This window comes from Andrena cerasifolii, chromosome 2, assembly GCF_050908995.1.
Source record: "Andrena cerasifolii isolate SP2316 chromosome 2, iyAndCera1_principal, whole genome shotgun sequence".
Taxonomy (NCBI): domain Eukaryota; kingdom Metazoa; phylum Arthropoda; class Insecta; order Hymenoptera; family Andrenidae; genus Andrena; species Andrena cerasifolii.
In genome coordinates this window covers 15,706,735-15,726,739 of record NC_135119.1, presented here as the reverse complement: position 1 = coordinate 15,726,739, position 20,005 = coordinate 15,706,735, and the positions used below count along the sequence as shown (strand labels likewise).

Sequence of the window (20,005 nt, the reverse complement as noted above, 5' to 3'; positions counted from 1 at the left end):
CCGTTCTTTTTGTCTAAGCTTTGTTGCTAGTTGTTGTTTTTTGTTTTTATTATTTTCTTGTGTTTTAAACAGGATGGCGTTTCAAGCTTATTTTTGCTTATATTGCCCAACGAACTATAAGTCCCACTTTTTTTTGTTCCCTCCTCTCTGCTTCGGATCCCAGCTGCAGCAGCGCACCGGGACGAAAGGTGGTCTCCCATCTTTCCCCAGTACACCGCCCCGTGATGCTTAACTTCGGTGATCTAACGAGAACCGGTGTTTTCCATCACGGCTACGGCCGCTGGTTTGTTGCTAGTTTATTTATTTTATTGTGTTTCTATCTTTAGTTCCAGTTGTTGCTTAAGTTTTAGTTTTAATCTATACGTAACCCTTCTTTTTACGCTCTTATCATTGTAAACTAAAGGGCACGATACCCGTAAAATTACAATAATAATAATAATAATAATAATTTTGCTCCTAGGACGCCGAGTGTTGGAATCCGTCCTCGCCGCACGCGACGAAACGTTATCTCGAAGGATGAACCTTCTTGATAGTGCGACGAGAGTTTCAGCTCTTCTATCCGGGTAGACTCGTATTTCACCGCGATCCTATCACCGTAAATAATTGTAATCGATTGCTTGACGCAACGGAACGCAACGGAACGCGTATCTAAACGGAAGTAATGGTGTACGGGAAATGGAAACCGAGGACCGAGTGAATCACGCTCGTCGGTGCCACTGCTTAAATAATGCCGACGCGGTGGTTCTCGACGTTCGTTTAGATTCCGAGATCTCTCCCGAGGGGAAGAAGAAGAAGACACGAAGGGGCTGTGGGGGACAGGCTGGAGCGTGAAACATCTGGTTGAACGGTGGATCGCGGTCCAGCGAATCATTTCAATTACCGCGCGCCTCGCGGGAACTCAGTTTCATTGGCTAGCGAGGGGACCGCGATACCGGCGGCTCGTGTCGTGGACTTACGTCACTCGAAGATACTCGGCTGCAACCGCGCTTCAACGAACTCGCCTGTTTTTTTCATTGACGTTATCACGGTTCCCACGATTTATCGGGCAAGTAGTCCTACGCGATAGTGCCGCGGTATTTACGACCCGTAATTCCCCCGGGCCCGGTCCTACGACCTTCCCTTTCTAATCGGGAATCACCGGGAACCCGGAGCGCCGAGCGAAGCTCGCGAAACCTTTGATGACCGCGAACGCGAACGCGGACACGGTGGCGCGTCGCGTCGCGTCGCGCCGGCAAACCGTGGTCCGCGAAATGTGCGCACTAGTGCCCGCGATCTCTCACGTAGAACTGAGAAGATTGCGACTGCAATCGAAACGGACCGTGCCCGTGTCACGCGCTAATCTCACGACTACGCGTCACGCCGACGCCGACGCCGGTGGCAATGCCTGTCGCGTGTCACGCGACGTCAGTATCGGCGTTACTATGAGACACTTGGATGCCACCGGAGCTTGGCAACTTGTTATTTTTCAAATTTCTTCTCGCTGCTAGAAGGACACGATCAACCGACGATGTAACGTTCCTATAATCGGCGAACAACAACCTTTACTATTCTAATTTTATTATTATTGTTGTTGTTGTTGTTGTTGTTGTTACTGTTACTGCTACCGCTACCGCTACCGCTACCGCTACCGCTACCGCTACCGCTACCGCTACCGCTACCGCTACCGCTACCGCTACCGCTACCGCTACCGCTACAGCTACAGCTACCGCTACCGCTACTGTTACTGTTACTGTTACTGTTACTGTTACTGTTACTGTTACTGTTAAAGTGATATTAACACCATCAAAATTGTAGTACAAGACAAGAATTATTTTCTAGTTTTTAGTTTGAACATAAATTTTTTTTTATATATTTTTTTCACCTCCACAATTGGATGTTGAAACTATCGATCGGTTGATCGCAAAATAAAAGATGAACGGTTAGCTGTTGTTTTGAAAGACGATTGGAGGCAATAAGAAAAGTTGGGAGGGAGAAGAAGATGGAATAGCTGGAACGCGGACGTACGGGCGGATTACGCGGCGTGGACACGAGGCTTTACTTCACAGGAGCGACTGCGCGAGGAGTCCAGATGAAAATAGATTCGCGAGTTTCGTCTAAAATTATTTGACCGGCTAGGGGCGGTCGGAGGTGATCGTCGCAGACGGACCGCGGACGCGGCTTATCGTTTCTATTCCCCTTGGTGTCCCGATCGCTTTAACTCCGCCAATCAATTGCCCTCGGCAAATTGAATTTCGCCAGGTTGCCGTTGGTTTCACGCCTCGCGAGGATCGAACGCGTACGTATCAACGCGGGCCGTACAAGAGTGACTTAAAGTTGGCGTAAACGGGCGAAAGGGCGCTCCGTGAATCGCACAGGCCGGGATGGAACGGTCGGAGGAATTTTACAGAACTCTGTGCTCGTTGGAGACGCTGCGATCCGGGAAGAAGGGATTCTTCCGTGACTTGAGCGAGTGCGTGACAGAAGTTGCCGGCGAGCAATGGATCGCGAAAGTGTTTGGGCGGCTGACCAACGACGAGGATCGGATTCGAACGATCTTCACCGACGGCAAGACAAAGGCCGCGGTGATGAAAACATTGGGCAGAGTGAAGCCGTTATACAGGGACAAGGACGCGGGCGCGTCCAGAGCTAAGAGACTCGAGGGATTCGAGGCCGCCACCGCTGGCGAACGGGAGAAAGCTCTGTTGCTCTTTAGCCAAGCTGTTCTCCGGGCACCAGCCCCAGGCGGGTTACACTTACAAGGAGAGTATTTTAGGTGTCCGCCTCCGATCATTTTGATTTTTGGATACGTTATAGAGGACCGAAAAATAAGAAATACGTGTTTTTTTATTTTTCCCCGTTTTCATATTTGGTGGGTGAAAACTGCGTTCAAGGTTAGGGTTGAAAAATCATTTTTGTGGATTTTTGAAAATCTGGTGAGTCAGTCATATTTCGCATTCGAAGACACAAAATTCGTCCATTCACACTATTCCCCTATCTCTATTAGTTCTCGAGATATTCCACAAAAATGATTTTTCAACCCTAACTTTGAACGCAGTTTTCACCCCCCAAATATGAAAACGGGGGAAAATAAAAAAACACGTATTTCTTATTTTTCGGTCCTCTATAACGTATCCAAAAATCAAAATGATCGGAGGCGGGCACCTAAAATACTCTCCTTGTTAGTGTTCCTGATTTCTCGATAATTTTTGTTTCTCGAGAAATCAAAAAACAGATCATACTTCTCGAGAATTCTCGAGAAATTGAAGGAAATATTAGAAAATTTATATTTTTGGAATAATGCTGTTAATATTTAACAAAAACACAAGAAACCTTTAACTAATTGTTCATTTCTGTCTAATTATTTGAACCGAATTTTAACCGAATAACTATTACCGTTCGAACAGAAAAGATGTTCAATGTTGAAGATTTGCATTTTTTTTCGAAATCAAATTTCTCGAAAACTGAGGTTGATGGCGACAAACGGTTTGCGGATTTGCTTTCAGCGCATAAAAGTGAAAAGTTGGACAGTGTTATTTCCCTTTCCCTATAAACGCCACGTGTTCTCCATTTTCGTTACCGTTCTTCCTCCCCACCAGCGAAATCTCCAAACTTACTTTCTCCTGGAATTGCAGGAAAATGCGAGACGATCGATCGAGGATATTCACTAGCGCTCGCGTTGCTTGGAAGAGCCGGGGTGTTCGTTGCCTCGAGCGAGCATTCGCTCGCCTTGGAAGACTTGAATTTAGCTGCGGAGCTGGATCTTCCGGATCAGTTGAGGCAAGTCTCGTATTTGTATACAGTGACTCGCATTAATATTTGGACACTTTTTAAAATCGCATAACTTTTTTAGAATTGGTCCAAACGACTTGAGTTTTTTTTCAGAAGCTAGAAGGATTAGTTTGCTAACTGACGCGTTTCGTCGTTTTGAAAAAAAAATATATTTGGTCGGAATAGCGAAAAGAATAGTAAAGGTCGATTTTTAAACTTTTTTTTTAAAACAAACGGGTCTTTTTGAATTTTCATTACAAACTCACAAAAAAAAGTTTAAAAATCGACCTTTACTATTCTTTCCGCTATTCCGACCAAATACATTTTTTTTCCAAAACGACCAAATACGTAATTTAGCAAACTAATCCTTCCAGCTTCTAAAAAAAACTGAAGTCGTTTGGACGAATTCTAAAAAAGTTATGCGATTTTAAAAAGTGTCCGAATATTAATGCGAGTCACTGTAGGTGCGATCCTTTTCCTGACACCTCCCGCAGATACCCATCACGCGGATAAAGCGGATGTTTTTTTTCAGGACGGAGCTCGATTCGAAAAAGGAAGAGTGCGAAGGATTCCTTCGAGCAAACCAGATGAGTATCGTCCCTGTTAAGAGTTCAACAGAGCGGAGGAAAGTGTCGCCCTCCTCTGAAAGCAAACGTACGTTTCTGCTCGACTGTTCGCGACTTGACTTGTGACGACTTGTGGGTCGAATTTCGTTTGTTGGTCGTTCGGGAGTCATTTTGCGACGCGATGCGTTTGGTTGGCAGCGTTGCCGGCTCTGTTGAGCGGAGGGGAAAACCCCTTGCTGCCGGGCGCGTCGGCTCTACTGGAAATCGAGGAGACTGCAGCTGCGGGGAAACGAGCGATCGCGAGACAGGAAATCGAAGCTGGTGACATCCTGGTGGTGGAGCCGCCGCTCGCGGCCTGCCTCCTGCCAGAATATTTCGGCACCCACTGTCAACACTGCTTCTCGAGGTGGGTGTCTTTCTGTCTCTCTCTCTCTTTCTCCCTCTCTCACGGTCGGTACAGGCGCGAGGCATGAACTGTTTCAGATTCAGAGGCCCCATCGGATGCCCAGATTGCAGCAGCGTGGCATTCTGCGGCAGAACGTGCAGAGACGCGGCGATGGCGAGCTATCACAAGTACGAGTGCAAGATCCTGGCGCTGCTGATAGGTAACGCGGAGAACGTTCCATTAAGCCCGCGAGGCGCTGTTGCCGTTTTACCTGTTCGCGCGAGCGCGGGTTGCAAGATAAAATGATGACCCTGTACATCCCATTGGCAGGCTCGGGAATGAGCGTCTTGAGTATGCTCGCTCTGCGAATGGTCACGCAAATGGGCTGGAGAAAATGTTTAAAGGCTTCTCAGGCGTTGAGCCAGCGCCAGCGAAGTGCCGCGGCCGAGGCCGAAACGAATGGGAGCACGGCGAAATTACCGACGGGCCTGGCTGATACGGCCCCGGACCCGGAGCCGCTCTCCCAACCAAAGCTGAGCAAGTCAGCGAAACGGCGCACGAGGAAGAAATTGCTGGAGTTGAAGTACCGTGAGAAGTCCGACTCGCACACCCTGGACAGAGACGAGGGGAAAAGCAAGAGCGAGGATCACGACGGCTCGATCGATACGAGAGCTTACGATTTGGTTACGCACGAGAAGAGGAGAACGGCCAAGGATTTTTTCGAGAGATCTCTGATGGCGGCGTTTCTCCTCAAGTGCTTGCAGAGAGTCGATTTCTTCGAGAACCCCTCGAAAGACGATGGTACGAAATTATGTACCTACTTACATACTTATCGTACTACAAAACTAAATTTCGCACCGGCCAACGAATCACGCTGGTCCCCTGTGCGTTGAAAAAACATTCGCTTGGGGGTCGTTCTTAAATTACGTAAGGCTTTTGGGGGGTGGGACGGGGTCACGAATTTCTTATGTTTTCTTACAGGGGGGGGGGGGAGTCAGGTAGCGTCTTACGTAATATTTTTTAATCTAATTTTCAATAAATACAAATTCTAAAATTAATGTTCCAGAGAAATAGTTTTAGTTCAAATCTCCCGAAATCGAGTTAAATGAATTATATGAACCTTTAAAAGAATTTTAATAGCTGAAGAAATTAAATGTAAAAAATATTACGTAAGAAGGGGGTTGCAATATGAAATCTTACGAATTCTTGTACTGGGGGAGGGAGGGGGTGAGAAATCGCCAAAATTACCCTTAAACAATTTAAGGACGGCCCCTTGTCGTTTCCTTTCAGAGCCGCCGAACGGGCAGGAAATCACTGTGGGCGGTCTGCTGCTGAAGCACCTGCAGTTGCTGCAATTCAACGCTCACGAATTTTTCGAGACTCGGCTCGGGACGGATCATCGGTTTCGCGGCACAAAGCCCGTTTACCTCGGGGTAGCCATTTACCCGACGGTCGCTCGTTTCAACCACGACTGTTACCCGGCAGTAACCAGGTAAGCAGTTAAGGGGTTAAATCCCCCTAGAGGCCCGGGAGAAACGTACAAGTTCAGGAATTTTTTGGGGAAAAGTATAAGTGAAAATCATACACAATGTTTTTCTACAGAAAGATACATCTTTTAACTATATTATTCTAAATTTTCATGAGGTATTATTGTTATATAAAGGAGATAGCGGCTTGGATGTGAGTCGTGTCTTTTTTAACCCTTCCTGGTCACACTGGGTCCAATGGACCCGCTTTTTAACTTTGGAGCTTGATACCGGTAAGTTCCGGGCTTTGAAATGGCGTTGACCTGACATTTTACGGAAATTTATGGTTTCCTCTTCCGGTAGAGACCGGCAGTTTTTGAATCAGAAAGTTCGTTGGTGAGTGGCAGCCGTTACAAAAACATCGGTTTTGAGCGTGGATCCAGCGGACCCATGTGCGACCACCGCGTAACTTTACAGAACTGTGACCACGAAAGGTTAAGCATTAGCTGGTAGACATTCTCTACGCCAAACGATGCATCTGAAAGCAACAATTCAAATAGATTTTAAAAATAAATAACTTACAGAAGTACCTGACGTTTTCCGAATTTTAATATTGTATTTTGGTAAAAAAAAAAGGGCGACCGTTTGAAGTTGAAATATCGAATTTCATGGGAAAAAATTTTCTTTTTTCGAGAAGGCTTTGCAAGTATTTCCGTAACAGCAAAGTTGAAAGCAAAATTTAAAAATATGAGAACATCAGGTACATCTGAAAGATATTTATTTTTAAAATCTGATGCATTCTTTAGCCTAGAGAATGTCCACCAACTAATGCTTAAAAAAAAACACGACTCATATCCAAGCCTATATCTCCTTTAGTGAATAATAATATCTCATGAAAATTTAGAATAATATAGTTAAAAAATGTATCTTTTAGTGGAAAAACATTGTGTATGATTTTCACTTATATTTTTACCAACAAAAATTCCTGGACTTGTATGCCTTTTCCGGACCAATAGGTGGATGTAACTGGAGGTGGAGAACTATCGATAGTACTATCGATAGTTCTCTACCTCTAGATGTAACCCCCTAAGGCGGAAGGTTACTCTCGACAACCCTAAAGCAGGCCTTTTTTCAAACGCAAATTGTAAAGTGATAAATAACAGTAGAGAGAACGTTTTTTTTCTAGTTTTAATCGTTAAAATTGTATTATTTTTTTGTTCCAAAATCTGTTCCCGACACATCGTAGGGAATGGTTTTCCGCATCTCCTATTAAATTTTCATCCAAATCGTTGGAGCGGTTTTCGAGATTTTATGTTCACCATCGAACGGTGCACCGCGTACACGCCTTTACGTTTTCACTAAAAACTTTTATGTACATAGAAATACTTAGACTTTTCTTTATTTTGTGTTAGAACTTATAGAATAACGCTTAAAACTAAAGAAAAAAAGTTCTCCCTACTGTTATTTATCACTTTACAATTTGCGTTTGAAAAAAAGGCTTGTTTTAGGGCCATCAAGGGTAACCTACCCCCTTAAGGGGCCCTCCTTAAATTACGTAAGGGTAATTTCGGCAAATTCATACCCCCTCCCTCCCCCAGTATAAGAATTCGTAAGATTTGATATTTCAACCCCCTCCTTACGTAATATATCTTACATTTAATATTTTCAGTTATTAAAATTCTTTCATAATTAATTTAACTCGGTTTTGGGAAGTTTAAACTAAAACTACTTCTCTGGAACATTAACGGTAGAATTTGTATTTATTGAAAATTAGGTTAGAAAATATTACGTAAGATGCTACCTGACTCTCCCCCTTGTAAGAGAACCTAAGAAACTCGCGACCCCCTCGAAAAGGTCTTACGTAATTTAAGGGCGACCCCTAAGCACCCTTTGCTGCGGACCGACTGCGCGCTGTACCTAGCCGTACTGTTTGGAGAAACAACCTGGGCCACGATTCGTTTGCGCAGGTACTTCGTCGGCCGATGCATCGTGATTAGAGCGATTCGCAGCCTACGAGTAGGCGACGTGGTAGCCGAGAATTACGGGCCGATATTCACGAAAAGAAAGTTGGAGGAGCGCCGCAGAACTCTGGCCGGCAGGTACTGGTTCCGATGCGAATGCACGGCCTGCCGCGAAGACTGGCCCCACTTCGACACTCTGACCAACGACGCCGTTCGCCTGCGGTGAGCAATTCAGCATTAATGGTTGGTAGGGCGACAAGAGCGCGCGGCCCTCTGTCTCGGAGGAAAGAAAGAAAGCGCCGCGTAGTGTTAGTATGCGATAGTAAACAGAGGCAGCGCGAGAGGTTATCGGACGTTTTTTAAAGGCCACTCGTGATTGCGGCTATGCTACGGGACGAGAAACCTCGTGTGCAGCTTTATGCGCTTTTTCCGTAAAATTTCCGACACCAGTTGCCTCCGTCTCCGCTCGATCCACTTGCATTCGCGTATCGGGCCGTTCTAAGATACGCGACCGCCACGCCACGCGACGCGTCGGATGCGTTTCACTTCGGAACACATGTGGAGTAATGAATTCTCGCGATAAGCGCGGGATGGGACAGCGACGGGTCTACGGTAGTTCTACCGGGGGAAGGGGGCGAGATTTATCGGTTGTCCTTGATGGCCTGGTATTTTGCGCGACGCACGGAAACGTGAGGAAATGCGGCACGACCCCGTGCGACCTTTCGTTCGCCTACGTACAGATACGATTAGGAATCTATGCGAATAACCGTTGCACGCGGGAAAAGAACGATCAACGAACGGCAAGGCTGGGGACAGTCTGCTGTCGCAACTTTCATAGTGGATTGTCGTAGGTGCCCGACAGAGGGATGTAACAGGCTTCATCGGCGACCACGGGATGCGGACACAAACAGGCCTGTCGATTGCTCCAATTGTCGGCGGAAAGTAAATTTACGGGGACCGACGAACGAGCTGCGGAAATGCGAGCAGCTGTACGCCGATGGTTTTGCGGCGATGGACGAGGAGCAGCCGACGAAAGCCTTGGAGGCCTTCGTCGAAGCGGCGAAAACGTTTCACCGTGTGGCGGTTCCGCCGCACAAGGACACGCACTTGGCCGAAATCGCGGCTAGCGCGTGCATGGCCGATGCCGGCAACACCTGGAAACCGCAGAGTCCTCTTTGACTCCAGTCTAAGGCTCTGGCTGCCGCATCTCCCATTAGATTTCACGCCCCTCCCCTCTCGCTCTGCGTATACTTGTCGCCGCTTACGCATTTCTTTCTTTTAAGGGATACATGTATTTATGTGTAACGGTTCGTTTCGCACACTGTCCCCGAACGCGGTATTACTGCGAAAGCAACGCTGAAGCGAAGGCTCTTACCTACCTCCGGCACACACTTAGTCTCTGGTCCGCGAGCATCTCCTTTGGCTTTCTCGTCCGCGCGATCACCGGAACCAATTTAAACGATCGACCTACCGCCCGCGTCTCACACCAGACTTGCGTGTTCGAGCAACGACACGCGTCTAACGCCTAGCCGCGACGTGTTATCGTTTCCACGCGAACACTTTACAGCTCGCCCAGATCGTCTCTCCCTTCGTACGAATCATTTCCCGCTGTGTTTTTCTCCACGCGCGACATCCATCGCGCGTGTTCGGACGGCGGGTTCAACGAGACTCTATAAGCGACTCCGGTAATCGTACAGTGGTGTATGAACATGTTACCTTGGTCAATAATAAAGACTACTTACAATTAGAATTTCGAATACCCAAGCTTTCGCGCGACTCGCAATAAATTCCGCTTATTTCCTACGCGCTGCGATTCCTCGGGCGCTTTCAGCCGAGATGGAAACGAAGAAATTTCGGATGATGGGTGGAAACGAAAGGTAGTCGCAGTTCGGTTCGTGACTTTTGCGATTTTTTTGGCATTTATTTTTTATAATGCACATGTTTCGTGAAAAAATTAAATTCCGTATATGAAATTAGCTTTTCGAAGTTTCGCGTTTCGGTACAAAATTCACTGGGTTAAGGGGTTAGGCGAGGGTGAAGAGTGGGTTGAGGAAAGGGATAGGATGGGACAAGGTGGTGTGGTGTGGTGTTTCCGAGAGTGGGCGTCACAAGACGCTACGCGACGCAACGCATCTATCGCGTCGCGTCCAGCTCGCGGCCGCCGAGATCTCTCTTCGAGGAATTCAGCATCTCCTCCTCGATTCTTTGCTTTCCTTTCTTTTCTTTTTTTCTTCCTTTTTGCTTCTTCTTGCCGGACCTGACCCGTAGTAACCCAGAACGGGCTAAGCTATCGAGATCCTTCTCGTAAATAACAGAATTTCAACTAACTCACTGTCGAAAAGACTTTGGCGCGTTGCGTCGCGTCCCGTCGCGCCGCCATCGTTTCGCACGGGTCCTCCGGAGATCGCGATTCGCTACCAGATTCACGAACGAATAGCGAACGCTTGCATCGATCGTACCCGTGGCTGCAGAGCTCCAAAAGTGGGGCTTCAGGGAATTTACGTGCAAGCTCGACCGCTGACTGATCCGCTGACGGTTTCCACGTTGCGACGAACGCGCCTCAGTCTGCGATCGCGGTCGTGCGTAGCGCGCTCGAAGATCGACGATCGACGATCAAGGAGCACGCGAGCAAGGTCGATGTGCGACCGCGAACCGTGGCCGGTAATTGATCCGAGGCGATCTCGAATACCGCGTTACATGTATCACGCGCGTACGTTAGTCCACTCGATTCTTCTTGCTCGTACAATTTATTTTACGCTTCTGTTTGCTTAAACTCCGATATTCACTTTCAACATATGCATTGTTCTTTTTTCGCATTCAATTACAATGTTTGCCTCCTAGGCATTACTCTCCCCCCCGCCCCCACTCACGCTCTTATTCGGTTTCACGCTTTTCCTCGTCTACTCTTTTGACTCTCTACTCTTAAATCTCTTTCCCCGTCCCGTATATTTTGTACTTGGTGCGAGCGCACGATCACGCTCACAAAATTCACCGGAAAAACCGGAGAATTACAGCCGAGAGGCGGCGGAATCGCTGTTCACGTCTGTCCAGTTCAACAAACGTATATTATCGACAAATTTTTTTTTAACTATTTCAACTTCTATACCCAATCGACCACGGAGAAACGTGATCGTGCGTCACATTATCCCACTTGGCACTACACTCGTAAGCCCTATCCCCCCCTCTCTCTCTCTCTGTCTCTCTCTCTCTCTCACTCTCTCTTTCTCTACCCCCTCTGCCTCTTCTTCCTTTTCCACCATTTCCTCCTGTACTTTCCAGCGTTTAGATTCCTACCGCGAGAGGCCAAATCACGACTAAAACGCAGTTGTTTCGTATCATGGACCGCAAAGTATCTTTAAGAAGATGATTGATTATTGGAACGATAGTAGCGAGGGACGACCACGATGACAGCGACGAATACGACGGCGACGAAGAAAACAAAAAAGGAAAAGATAAAAAAACAATAGAGACTTTATACGCTCTCAACAATAAAAAAAAAAAACAAAAACAAAAAACAACTTGCTGCAACAAGCTGCGTGTAAATTTTGAAACATTTCGAAAGAAATTTGTATACTTTATTTTCCGACGATAAGACTACAAACTAAAATTTAAAAAAGTAGTTTCGTTTCCATGCAAAATCATATAAACTTTCTCTCTCTCTCTCTCTCTCTCCCCCCCTTTATTATTTCTCTCTCACTCCATTGACAAACCGCAGGTTTGAATTGTCAATCGAGCCGTACAAGGAAGCCTGCGATATCGAAAAATCGACACGACCGACGTGCGTAAACGTTCGTATTCCCGTTTTTGTCCGTCGGACGTGGATGATTCGGAAACCGCAGAGAGATCAAACCGATTCACGGTTAAGTAGCCGTCGATTAATTCGTACCGTTTGATAGAAGATCGGACCCACCAGGGGCACCGGTTACGGTATCGCTACGATCGATCGTCAAAGTGTCGCAGTAACGGTGCACCGCTGGAACGATCGAACGGAGAATTTAACTGGACTGTCCGTGGTCGAAAGCCTCGCTTGCTGCCGAGTCGTCGAAGCGCGGATCGGAAAGATAATATGATCATTGATTTGCGAAACGAAACGAAGCGAAATCAGCCGAGTCGAATCCAATGGAATGGAGAAGTTCGTGTTCACGGAAACGGAAGAATTTCGAAAGAAAGTGGAACGAAAAAACCGGCACGGTACGCGTAGACACGCCAGGCTTTATAACTCGAATGTTTCACGCGTTTGCTGATCACGCGTCCGGACAAGAGAGAAAACCCCCCACCGTTATCGGACTAAACTTAAAGACATGTACACGTAAAGCGATCGAATGCGCCTCCTCGTTGAAGAAAAAATAAAAACATATGAAACAATGAATACGGAAAAACAAGAACAAAAATACCACTCTCGCCTACTCGAATTCGAATTCGTATCCCATCGCCGTGTCTATTCTTCCTTCTGTTCGCGACTTTCGTATTCCCTTCCTTCCGTCGACATCTTACGGTAGTACGATGTTGCACGCTCGCCGCCGTTTCGCCCCGAATCGCAGAATCGAACGAGACGCGCCAACGCACGTTTATCCCTTCTCGCCTTCGCGAATCACATCTCCCAGGTAACCTTGCGATCCATACGAACCGGGCCTACGCCGAGACTTTTGTACAATGCGCGATACTCGAATTACGACGAGCTCGAAAAGCTTGTTGGTGTGATCGCGCGGTCGTTGCTCGTTCCAGCGCCGGCCGCTCTCTTTCCTCCTCGCGATAAGACCTTCCGAAGTGTTTCCTCTCCGAGACGATTTTCCTCTCTTCTTGGGGAGAGTGTGCAGTGGTGTTTGTTGACTTCTTTTTTTTTTTTTTTGGTTTTTCAATTGTTATGTTATATTGTTGTTGCTTTGCTGTTGCTGCTGCTGTTGTTGTCCTTGCCGTTGCTGCTGCTGCTGCTTCGTGTATAACGGGTGTTGGTGTTATATAGTAAAAGGAGTGGTTTTGTCGTAGTGGTACCGATACTTTTGGTTAAGCGGTGCTTTCGGTGGTGGTATTCTCGACCGGCTGACTCTCCTGCAAAATACATCAGTAGCGTTAGAAGGCTCGTCTTTAATTCACCAATGTCTCGCTTTACACAGAATCGATTGGATCCAAGAGGCAGAGACATTTCACATGTTTCCCATATATCAAATTTTTACACAAATTTAGTCCACTCTGGCTCTGGGGTCCAAAAATACATATATATAATATATATATGCATACAGTACATATGTATACATGAACGGCATTCGATTGCGGCAAAACTAAGGCGACCAGGGTATATACTTGGACGTTTAGCTTAGGGGGCGTAGCTCGTGATTAGGACACGTGTGAGAAAGCAACGACTCGCGTGAAAATAGATGGAATACGTCAAGAAACAGACCAGATGTAGATAGGTGGGAGGGAAACTATTACCAAAGCGTAAAGTAGACCAAATAGAGACGGCCAATAAGGTTTCGGGAAATTCTCGTTGAGAAGGAACAGAAGGAAACGAAGAAAAAATAAAAGCCACGTTACCTGTGGAGCAGGGGCAGCGGCAGGTGCATCCTTATCTTTAGGTGCATCCGACTTCTGCTCCGACTGAAAAGAGTACAAAAAGATACGTGCAATAGTGTGTGCCAAGCGCTACGCCACTTTATAGATAGTTCGTCAACGGACCGGACACTCGCGACTTTCCGGTCGGTTTAATTTTAAGGCCGACCATTCAAGCATGGGCGCCGTACGAGGACGATTCGGAAGAAGAGACGGGTCCTGTGTGCGATCCGTTGATGAAAGGACAAGTATTTACAAGTATATTGTACAAGGGAAAACCAAGGATTTGAAAAGTGGATGATAAAAGTACTGCGGGCCAGCGCGCGTTCCGATTGGTCAGTAACCACTTTTTCGGCGGCGAAAATTGTTGCAACGACCGACGAGTGATATCCTGTTGTTGCCATCGACGTCACTTCGCATAGTCGGCAAGGAAATAATCGATTGCCAGGAGAGGAACGAGTAGATACGATTGGACTACCTTGACAAGTAAATCGGAAGCTTCGGGGAACGTCTTGGCGACCGGGACTCGTGGACGTGGAGAAGCAGGAACGGGACTAGGTTTGTTGGTCGCGTATCTTTGGTTGGGTCTGTTGATCATCTGCTGGCTACTGGTTGGACGAGGCTGTCGCAGTACGCGCCGCTTGTATCGCGGTCGGGGCGGTCTTTGCAGACCGTCGACCATCGACGCACCGCCACCATCTCCTTCCTCGTCGGTAACCTAAGTTCGGCAACTTTACGATTTACGCTTGTCACGATTCGCGAAGGTGAGAGAAACAGTATCGCGCGGACCAGTCGAGTCGGTGGACCGAGTGGAATGGGTGAACGGAGGTTCGCGACACATGGAACGAAGATATTGATAAAAGGGCATAAAATGTGAGGGAGGGATGAGAAGAGAAAAGTGTAGGTGGTCGAACGGTGCCGTGGACGTGAAACTAGCATGTACGGAGAAGAGAAGCGTAAATGATAAGAGAAGGTAAAACGTTACGGACTTTTACTTGGCCGTCCTGGCTGCGAGGACGACGCGGTGGACCGCCGCCTCTTCCTCCACGGAAATTGCGTCGTAGGAATCGACGCGAGGGTCCGCCACGACCGCGTCCACCGCCGCGCGGCACGCCGCCGACGCCTACGCCGACGCCGCCCTCGACACCGGTACCCTCGCCTCCTTGTTCGCCACCTTCCCCGGAGTTGTCACCCTGCTGTTGCGCCGACAGACCAGACCGCCGTGATCCACGATAATATCCCTCGTACTGTCGTCGGACTCTGTAACGCCGCTGTGGACCGCCACCGTCGCCGATGTTCGCTTCGTCCCCGGATTTGCCCTCCCCTGCGAAATGAGCTTCGGTCGGTCAAATCGATCATACAATTCCACAGGGAACAGAGCGCGTATACAAGATCCTTTTACAAACCGGCTTCGTAACCCTCTTGACCTTCTCGAGGTCTGCGTTGAGTTCGAGCGTTTCCACGTCTTTGATTGGCGTACCAGTGAATTCCGCGATACCCGCGTCGCTTATCGGCAGCATAAGGCGAACCCTTTACCGCTTCCCCGGAAGGACCGGTTACATTGGCCGCTTCGTGACCCTTTTCGCCTATTACCACATCAAATTCGACCACCTCTCCATCGCCGACGCTACGAACGGCCTTCCTTGGGTTGTTCTTCACAATAGCAGACTACGAGTGCACCAATTAGGGATCTTTACATTTTTAATTCACAAGAATATAAAATACAAACAACTGTAAATATACTTACTTGGTGGACAAACACATCCTCCTTGGTGTCGTTTCTGAAACAAACAATTTCGCAAATAACAATTAAAATATTCCCAAAGTTCTACTACACTTGATTCCTTCACCCCCTGCCCCAACTCGGTTCCCTTCCTATCGCCACGGATCGCCACGAAAAACGAAAGCGCGCGCGCGCGCACGGTCTGATGGGTTCGTAGATACATGGTTGCGAACGCGAACAGAAATCGCAAAGCCACGGAGGAAAGAATGGGAGTTGAAAGGGCGTCGAACCCTAGTCGTCTGCCACGGGAGGAGAGAACCGCCTGTGCGCTAAACACATCCGCCCGCCCCCGAGTCCGACCATCCACCACCTCCCTTTGCCATCCTGCCCCGAGGGCTCTCTTGTTCAGCCGGAGCGCAATCCCGCGCTACTGCGACTGCGAGCGCAAGCGTGTCCCGCGTGTACGCTCCGCGAGTCCGGCAAACAGAAAGGATCGCGAGAGACTTGTTCGTCTCGGAACATGGATCGTTCGGAGAACGCTTCGAATCACGATCCAATGGGTGTCCGGACGAATCTTTCATCTACCACCGTTAACCAGATTACGTCGTGTGCGCAAAAATCGCGCGAAACAACGGTGCGAATGTACGGTGGAACCTCGAAGCAAGAGAGTTGATTAAAAATCAAGACCTATAGTAGATGCGATATATCATATATTGTCCTACGCCAGCGTGTACGGCTTCTCGCCTCGCCTAGCCGCGCTGAACCTTGCCTCACCTCGCCACGACTCGGCTCGACACGCCTCGCCTACTTTCGGTAGCAATATCTATGGTTTCGATCGCCGACCGAATCGTTCCGAATATCCATGAAAGACAGCGACCCGCATTATCGCGAAAATTATGTTTACCGGCTTTAAATGGCGGAGGTGGCGAGGGTTTTACGTTAACAAGTGTTTCGTTTCGATCGGGCTAAGCTACACGCAACGGTGCGATGCAACGAGAATCGTGATCATTCGAAACAAATGCTTTGGCAAGTAGCCAAACGCGTAGATGGAGAGATCTAGAAATAGCCAAGAAGCAGGAGACCGTTGAACGAATATCTACGCGATGGCTGTAGATTGGATGGTGCACGTACCGACCGGAGCTTCTATTTCATCAACGACCAACCACGACGGCTAGATCTTCCGCACGAACTTCAAACATTAAGCTTCGTTTATCGCGCCTCCATTCTTTCAATTCCCGTCCAATGTTCTAGCCTCTATCGAATTAAATGTCTGCGATAGTAACGCACCGTAACTCAACGTTCCTGTTTTTATCTGTACAATGTAATCTACATTACTGGTGTATTTAAAACGTCCTGGCCAGTTTGCTACGATAACGTACAATGGCGGCGATGGCAATGGCGATAAAGATGACGGTATTAGACAACTAAATATCGCAACGTTTAGTTACAACAAACACGTCAGTATCGCGAAATTTCGAAGGAAATTGGTGAAAAGAGAATTTTGGGCGAAACACGATAATGATAACGCGGTACTGTATGTCGCGATACATATTGTGCTGATAGCGGTAATGGCAGCGACGGCAACCGTGAACCGACACGCTGTGTAACGGAGACTGTAAATGTAAAAGCGTAGTGGCCGCGAAGTAACCGACAAAAATCATTCTTACTAACCTGTTAATAAATCCGTATCCACTCTTTACGTTGAACCACTTCACAGTCCCGGTCACTTTGTTAGCTGAAACCCAACAAAAGCGGAACAACTCTAATTAGATATGTTATTTACCTTACAACGTTTGCAGTACATTGTATGGTAAATTAGTGTCGAACTCGATTCAGAGAACCCAGCAGAGAGGAAGGCTAGAGAATTCTTATGTATCGAGAGATCGGAAAATCGAACCTATCGATACTTGGACTGACGGTCGCGCAATCGTTAGCTAAATGCAACTTTCTTTCCTACGAGCGTGGGGAACATATTTCTTTGAGAATATTTTCGAAAGGTGTGCCTGCCGCAGTAACTTGACTGAAAAGCGAGACGATGCAGCCACGTACATGTATAGAACGCGGTTAATTTCGAAACGTAATGTTTACGACTAGCAGCGCTTGAAACGGTTCCGTATTTACGAATCTACCCGTCCATGATTGAGACCGAACGAACAATTAAGGTCGACGACGTGTGTTTACATGCTGCTCGTGGACACACAAAACGACATTCGCAAGGTAACATAAACGCGCCAATTGCAAAAGCTCCACACTCGTTAACACTTTTTCAAATGATCCTCTCTTAACGGCAAGTACCATAATTCCTACTCTATACGCCTCGAGCAAACGATCTTGCTTAAAAATTCGTCGTCCGAAAATGGAAAGAAACGCGAGAACCCGCGGCCAACTGCGAAACGTGTAGAATTTCGGAAATACAGAAAGAAAGCAAAGAAAGTCAGAGAACCGAACAATTGTTTTCCTTCCTCTGGTCGAGTTATTACGGTCGTTTAATATCTTCTGAGAAATCATTGATCTTGATCGTAAACCTTTGAAAATAACGAATGGAGTAAAGCTGGAGCGGTCTGTGTTGCCGGTTCTCGAAAAGCCGAAAACTTACGTAACGCGGTCATGCAAAAACGCGGTGGGGAACGTTGAAAGCGAGCCGGCAATAAATTTGAAGAAAACACGCGCACGCGGCATTTAATGATGTAAGCCGAACGCTTGAGATTATAGCTTCCGTTCGATTTCACATTAGCGACGCATTTTAATCGGGAACGGAGGAAATAAAGAGAGGAACATCGGGGGGTTTAGATTGGAGAAGCGGCCGTGGCTTTCGATTACTTACAATTGGCTGAGGTGTAGCGCGCTCGAAACAGCCAAGGGAATAGAAGCGAACGGAATATAGGCTGGAGAAGAGGAGATTGGAGCGCAGAAATCGGTCCCCGAAATGGGAGAAATTGACAGCGATAGCGGAATAGGGCCAGACAGCCACGCTTCATAGGTTACACACTTTGTACACTTTATAGAGTTTGTAGACGGTACGATCGTGTGGCACGCCGACACGCCAACACGCCGGCCTCATGCCACATGGCCGTACGTCTGCTGCCCCTAGACGCCATTACTCGCGAACGATCCCGCAAAGACGAGTTCGCTCGCTCGCTCGCTTGCTCGCTCTCTCTTTCTGCTCTATTTTTTCGCGGCCGAGTTGCACGCGGTGAGGCTATATCGACGAGTAAATAGGCTACAAGGGTTCACTCACCGATGACCAGCTTCTGCTGTACAGCCTTTGGTTGTTCGGGCTGTTTTTCCGGGTCAGCCATGGTGGTGGTGTTAAGGTGTTAAGACACGCCGCTGCCGAACCTAGATGTTCCCGTCTTTCTGGTCGTGGTGTTGGTTCCCTTCTAATGTTCCCAACATGGCTGCGCCTCCAGGCGACCGTGCAAACATTCTTCCCGTCTAACGAGCCCCGCGATTGGTCGCCCATCGAAACAGTCCGTCCACTCGACCAATCCCACCTAGAGTTTCACGGAACAAGCGTGACGTAATTCGCGCGTTACTTCCTCGCTTTCTTGCTCGATCGCTCGTTCCTTCGTTCGTCCGTTCGTTAGTTCGTTTCCTCGGTCGGCCGCGCGACTTCTCACTTCTCATCCGGATACAGCTGCATATTCTCATTTCTCTCATGATACCGCGGCAAAGTAAATCTCCATTTCATCGCTGATGCTACATTTGTCCGTGTCATTTTCGCGTGCACTTTAGTTACTAATTTTTCACAACCGAAAGAATGCCAGGAGAATTCGTATCGGGAACGTTCCCCGTTTCGTTTCCCGCGGCTTAAGGCGGTAGTTCAAACGGCGATCTGAGGTTCCAGATCCAGTTGCCGTTTTTCCCACATAGCACAGACGTCTGAAAGACGTCAATTGTACGTCCGTTTTAGGTCTGGACGTCTTTAGGACGTCTTTTAGGCGTCTGAAAGACGTCTGTGTGCTATCTGTGTTTATTATTAATACTTTATGATTTTCATGGAAGGACTGCTGCATTTATGGAATGCGTCAGATTGCAAGTTCACGTGCAAAGATTCTAAAATCAACTTTGTTAATTCCTATTGTACTCGTTCAAAATGCAGGGCAGTAGAACTAGAAAATAATAGCTTGAATTCCAGCGATTAAGTGTGATAATGTAAACGTAAAACGTAAAATTAATGGGTCAAATTAAACAGTAAATGATTCACTTAATCAGAATCAGAATCTTTTGTTTTATCAATTTCGAATTACCTTAGTTTTAAAATTATACGTATTAATACTAGTATTAAATAATTTAAGGTAAAAAATCCGTAGATTTCAATTTACAATCCGTAGATCCGTAGATAAAGTAAAAAATCCGTAGATGTACGGAAAAATCCGTAGGTTTGGTAACACTGGCGACGGTGCAGCACCAGCGTACGTTGGAAATTACACGATGGTCAAGCTATTTGGCGGAGGGGAAATAACCAATCAACGCCAAGGTGGGAAACGAAACGGGGCCACCGTCAAGTCAAGCCAGGCCAACCAGCGTCGCCGCGGAATCGGTTGTCGACGCTGGTTAGCTGCGGCCTCACTTGACTTGACTAGTTGATTTGGCTTGGCGCTGGCGCC

At 47.5% G+C, this 20,005-nt stretch overlaps 3 protein-coding genes across 11 annotated transcripts in view; 1 reads left to right on the top strand and 2 right to left on the bottom strand.

Moving 5' to 3' along the window:
* Positions 1-9,880, bottom strand: part of LOC143378928 (growth factor receptor-bound protein 14) — a 41,986-nt gene extending 32,106 nt beyond the window's left edge. For 4 of the 6 annotated variants that reach the window (XM_076831053.1, XM_076831056.1, XM_076831054.1 and 1 more), the window contains exon 1: positions 9,505-9,880. In XM_076831053.1, the coding sequence (XP_076687168.1) occupies positions 9,505-9,539 (35 nt within the window). In that variant the 5' untranslated portion in view covers positions 9,540-9,880. Of the gene's footprint in view, positions 1-956; positions 1,257-9,500 lie in introns of those variants that run through there. The other 2 variants (XM_076831058.1, XM_076831059.1) reach the window with 2 other exon arrangements.
* Positions 1,888-11,643, top strand: LOC143378927 (protein-lysine N-methyltransferase SMYD4). 2 transcript variants are annotated; one of them, XM_076831052.1, is made up of 10 exons: positions 1,888-2,279; positions 2,314-2,721; positions 3,612-3,756; positions 4,280-4,401; positions 4,512-4,719; positions 4,797-4,918; positions 5,029-5,499; positions 5,989-6,190; positions 8,132-8,347; positions 8,977-11,643. In XM_076831052.1, exons 2-10 carry the CDS (start codon positions 2,361-2,363, stop codon positions 9,302-9,304), a joined length of 2,175 nt encoding a protein of 724 aa, XP_076687167.1. In that variant the 5' UTR covers positions 1,888-2,279; positions 2,314-2,360; the 3' UTR covers positions 9,305-11,643. The 2 variants fall into 2 exon arrangements, with proteins under 2 accessions (XP_076687167.1, XP_076687166.1); XM_076831051.1 differs by having other exon boundaries at positions 1,889-2,721.
* Positions 10,013-18,794, bottom strand: Yps (Y-box binding protein ypsilon schachtel). Of its 3 annotated transcripts, none has more exons than XM_076831067.1 (7): positions 18,634-18,794; positions 17,067-17,130; positions 15,420-15,453; positions 15,079-15,340; positions 14,662-14,996; positions 13,658-13,720; positions 10,013-13,174 (listed from the first exon to the last, which is right to left on the bottom strand). In XM_076831067.1, the coding sequence occupies exons 1-7, from the start codon at positions 18,692-18,694 to the stop codon at positions 13,130-13,132; spliced, it is 864 nt and encodes a 287-aa protein (XP_076687182.1). In that variant the 5' UTR covers positions 18,695-18,794; the 3' UTR covers positions 10,013-13,129. The 3 variants fall into 3 exon arrangements, with proteins under 3 accessions (XP_076687182.1, XP_076687181.1, XP_076687180.1); XM_076831066.1 differs by lacking the exon at positions 18,634-18,794 and adding an exon at positions 18,220-18,389; XM_076831065.1 differs by lacking the exon at positions 13,658-13,720 and having other exon boundaries at positions 18,634-18,729.
* Positions 18,795-20,005: the final 1,211 nt, after the last annotated feature.

Excerpts from the sequence above, each read along its gene's own strand:
- LOC143378927 (XM_076831052.1), top strand. The coding sequence starts at position 2,361 with ATGGAACGGTCGGAGGAATTTTACAGAACTCTGTGCTCGTTGGAGACG. Across the intron at positions 2,722-3,611 it reads TCTCCGGGCACCAGCCCCAG|GAAAATGCGAGACGATCGAT; the intron begins GCGGGTTACACT and ends CTGGAATTGCAG. Across the intron at positions 6,191-8,131 it reads TGTTACCCGGCAGTAACCAG|GTACTTCGTCGGCCGATGCA; the intron begins GTAAGCAGTTAA and ends TCGTTTGCGCAG.
- Yps (XM_076831066.1), bottom strand. The coding sequence starts at position 18,373 with ATGAAGCGTGGCTGTCTGGCCCTATTCCGCTATCGCTGTCAATTTCTC. Across the intron at positions 15,454-17,066 it reads GGATACGGATTTATTAACAG|AAACGACACCAAGGAGGATG; the intron begins GTTAGTAAGAAT and ends TGTTTGTTTCAG. Across the intron at positions 15,341-15,419 it reads AGGATGTGTTTGTCCACCAA|TCTGCTATTGTGAAGAACAA; the intron begins GTAAGTATATTT and ends GTGCACTCGTAG.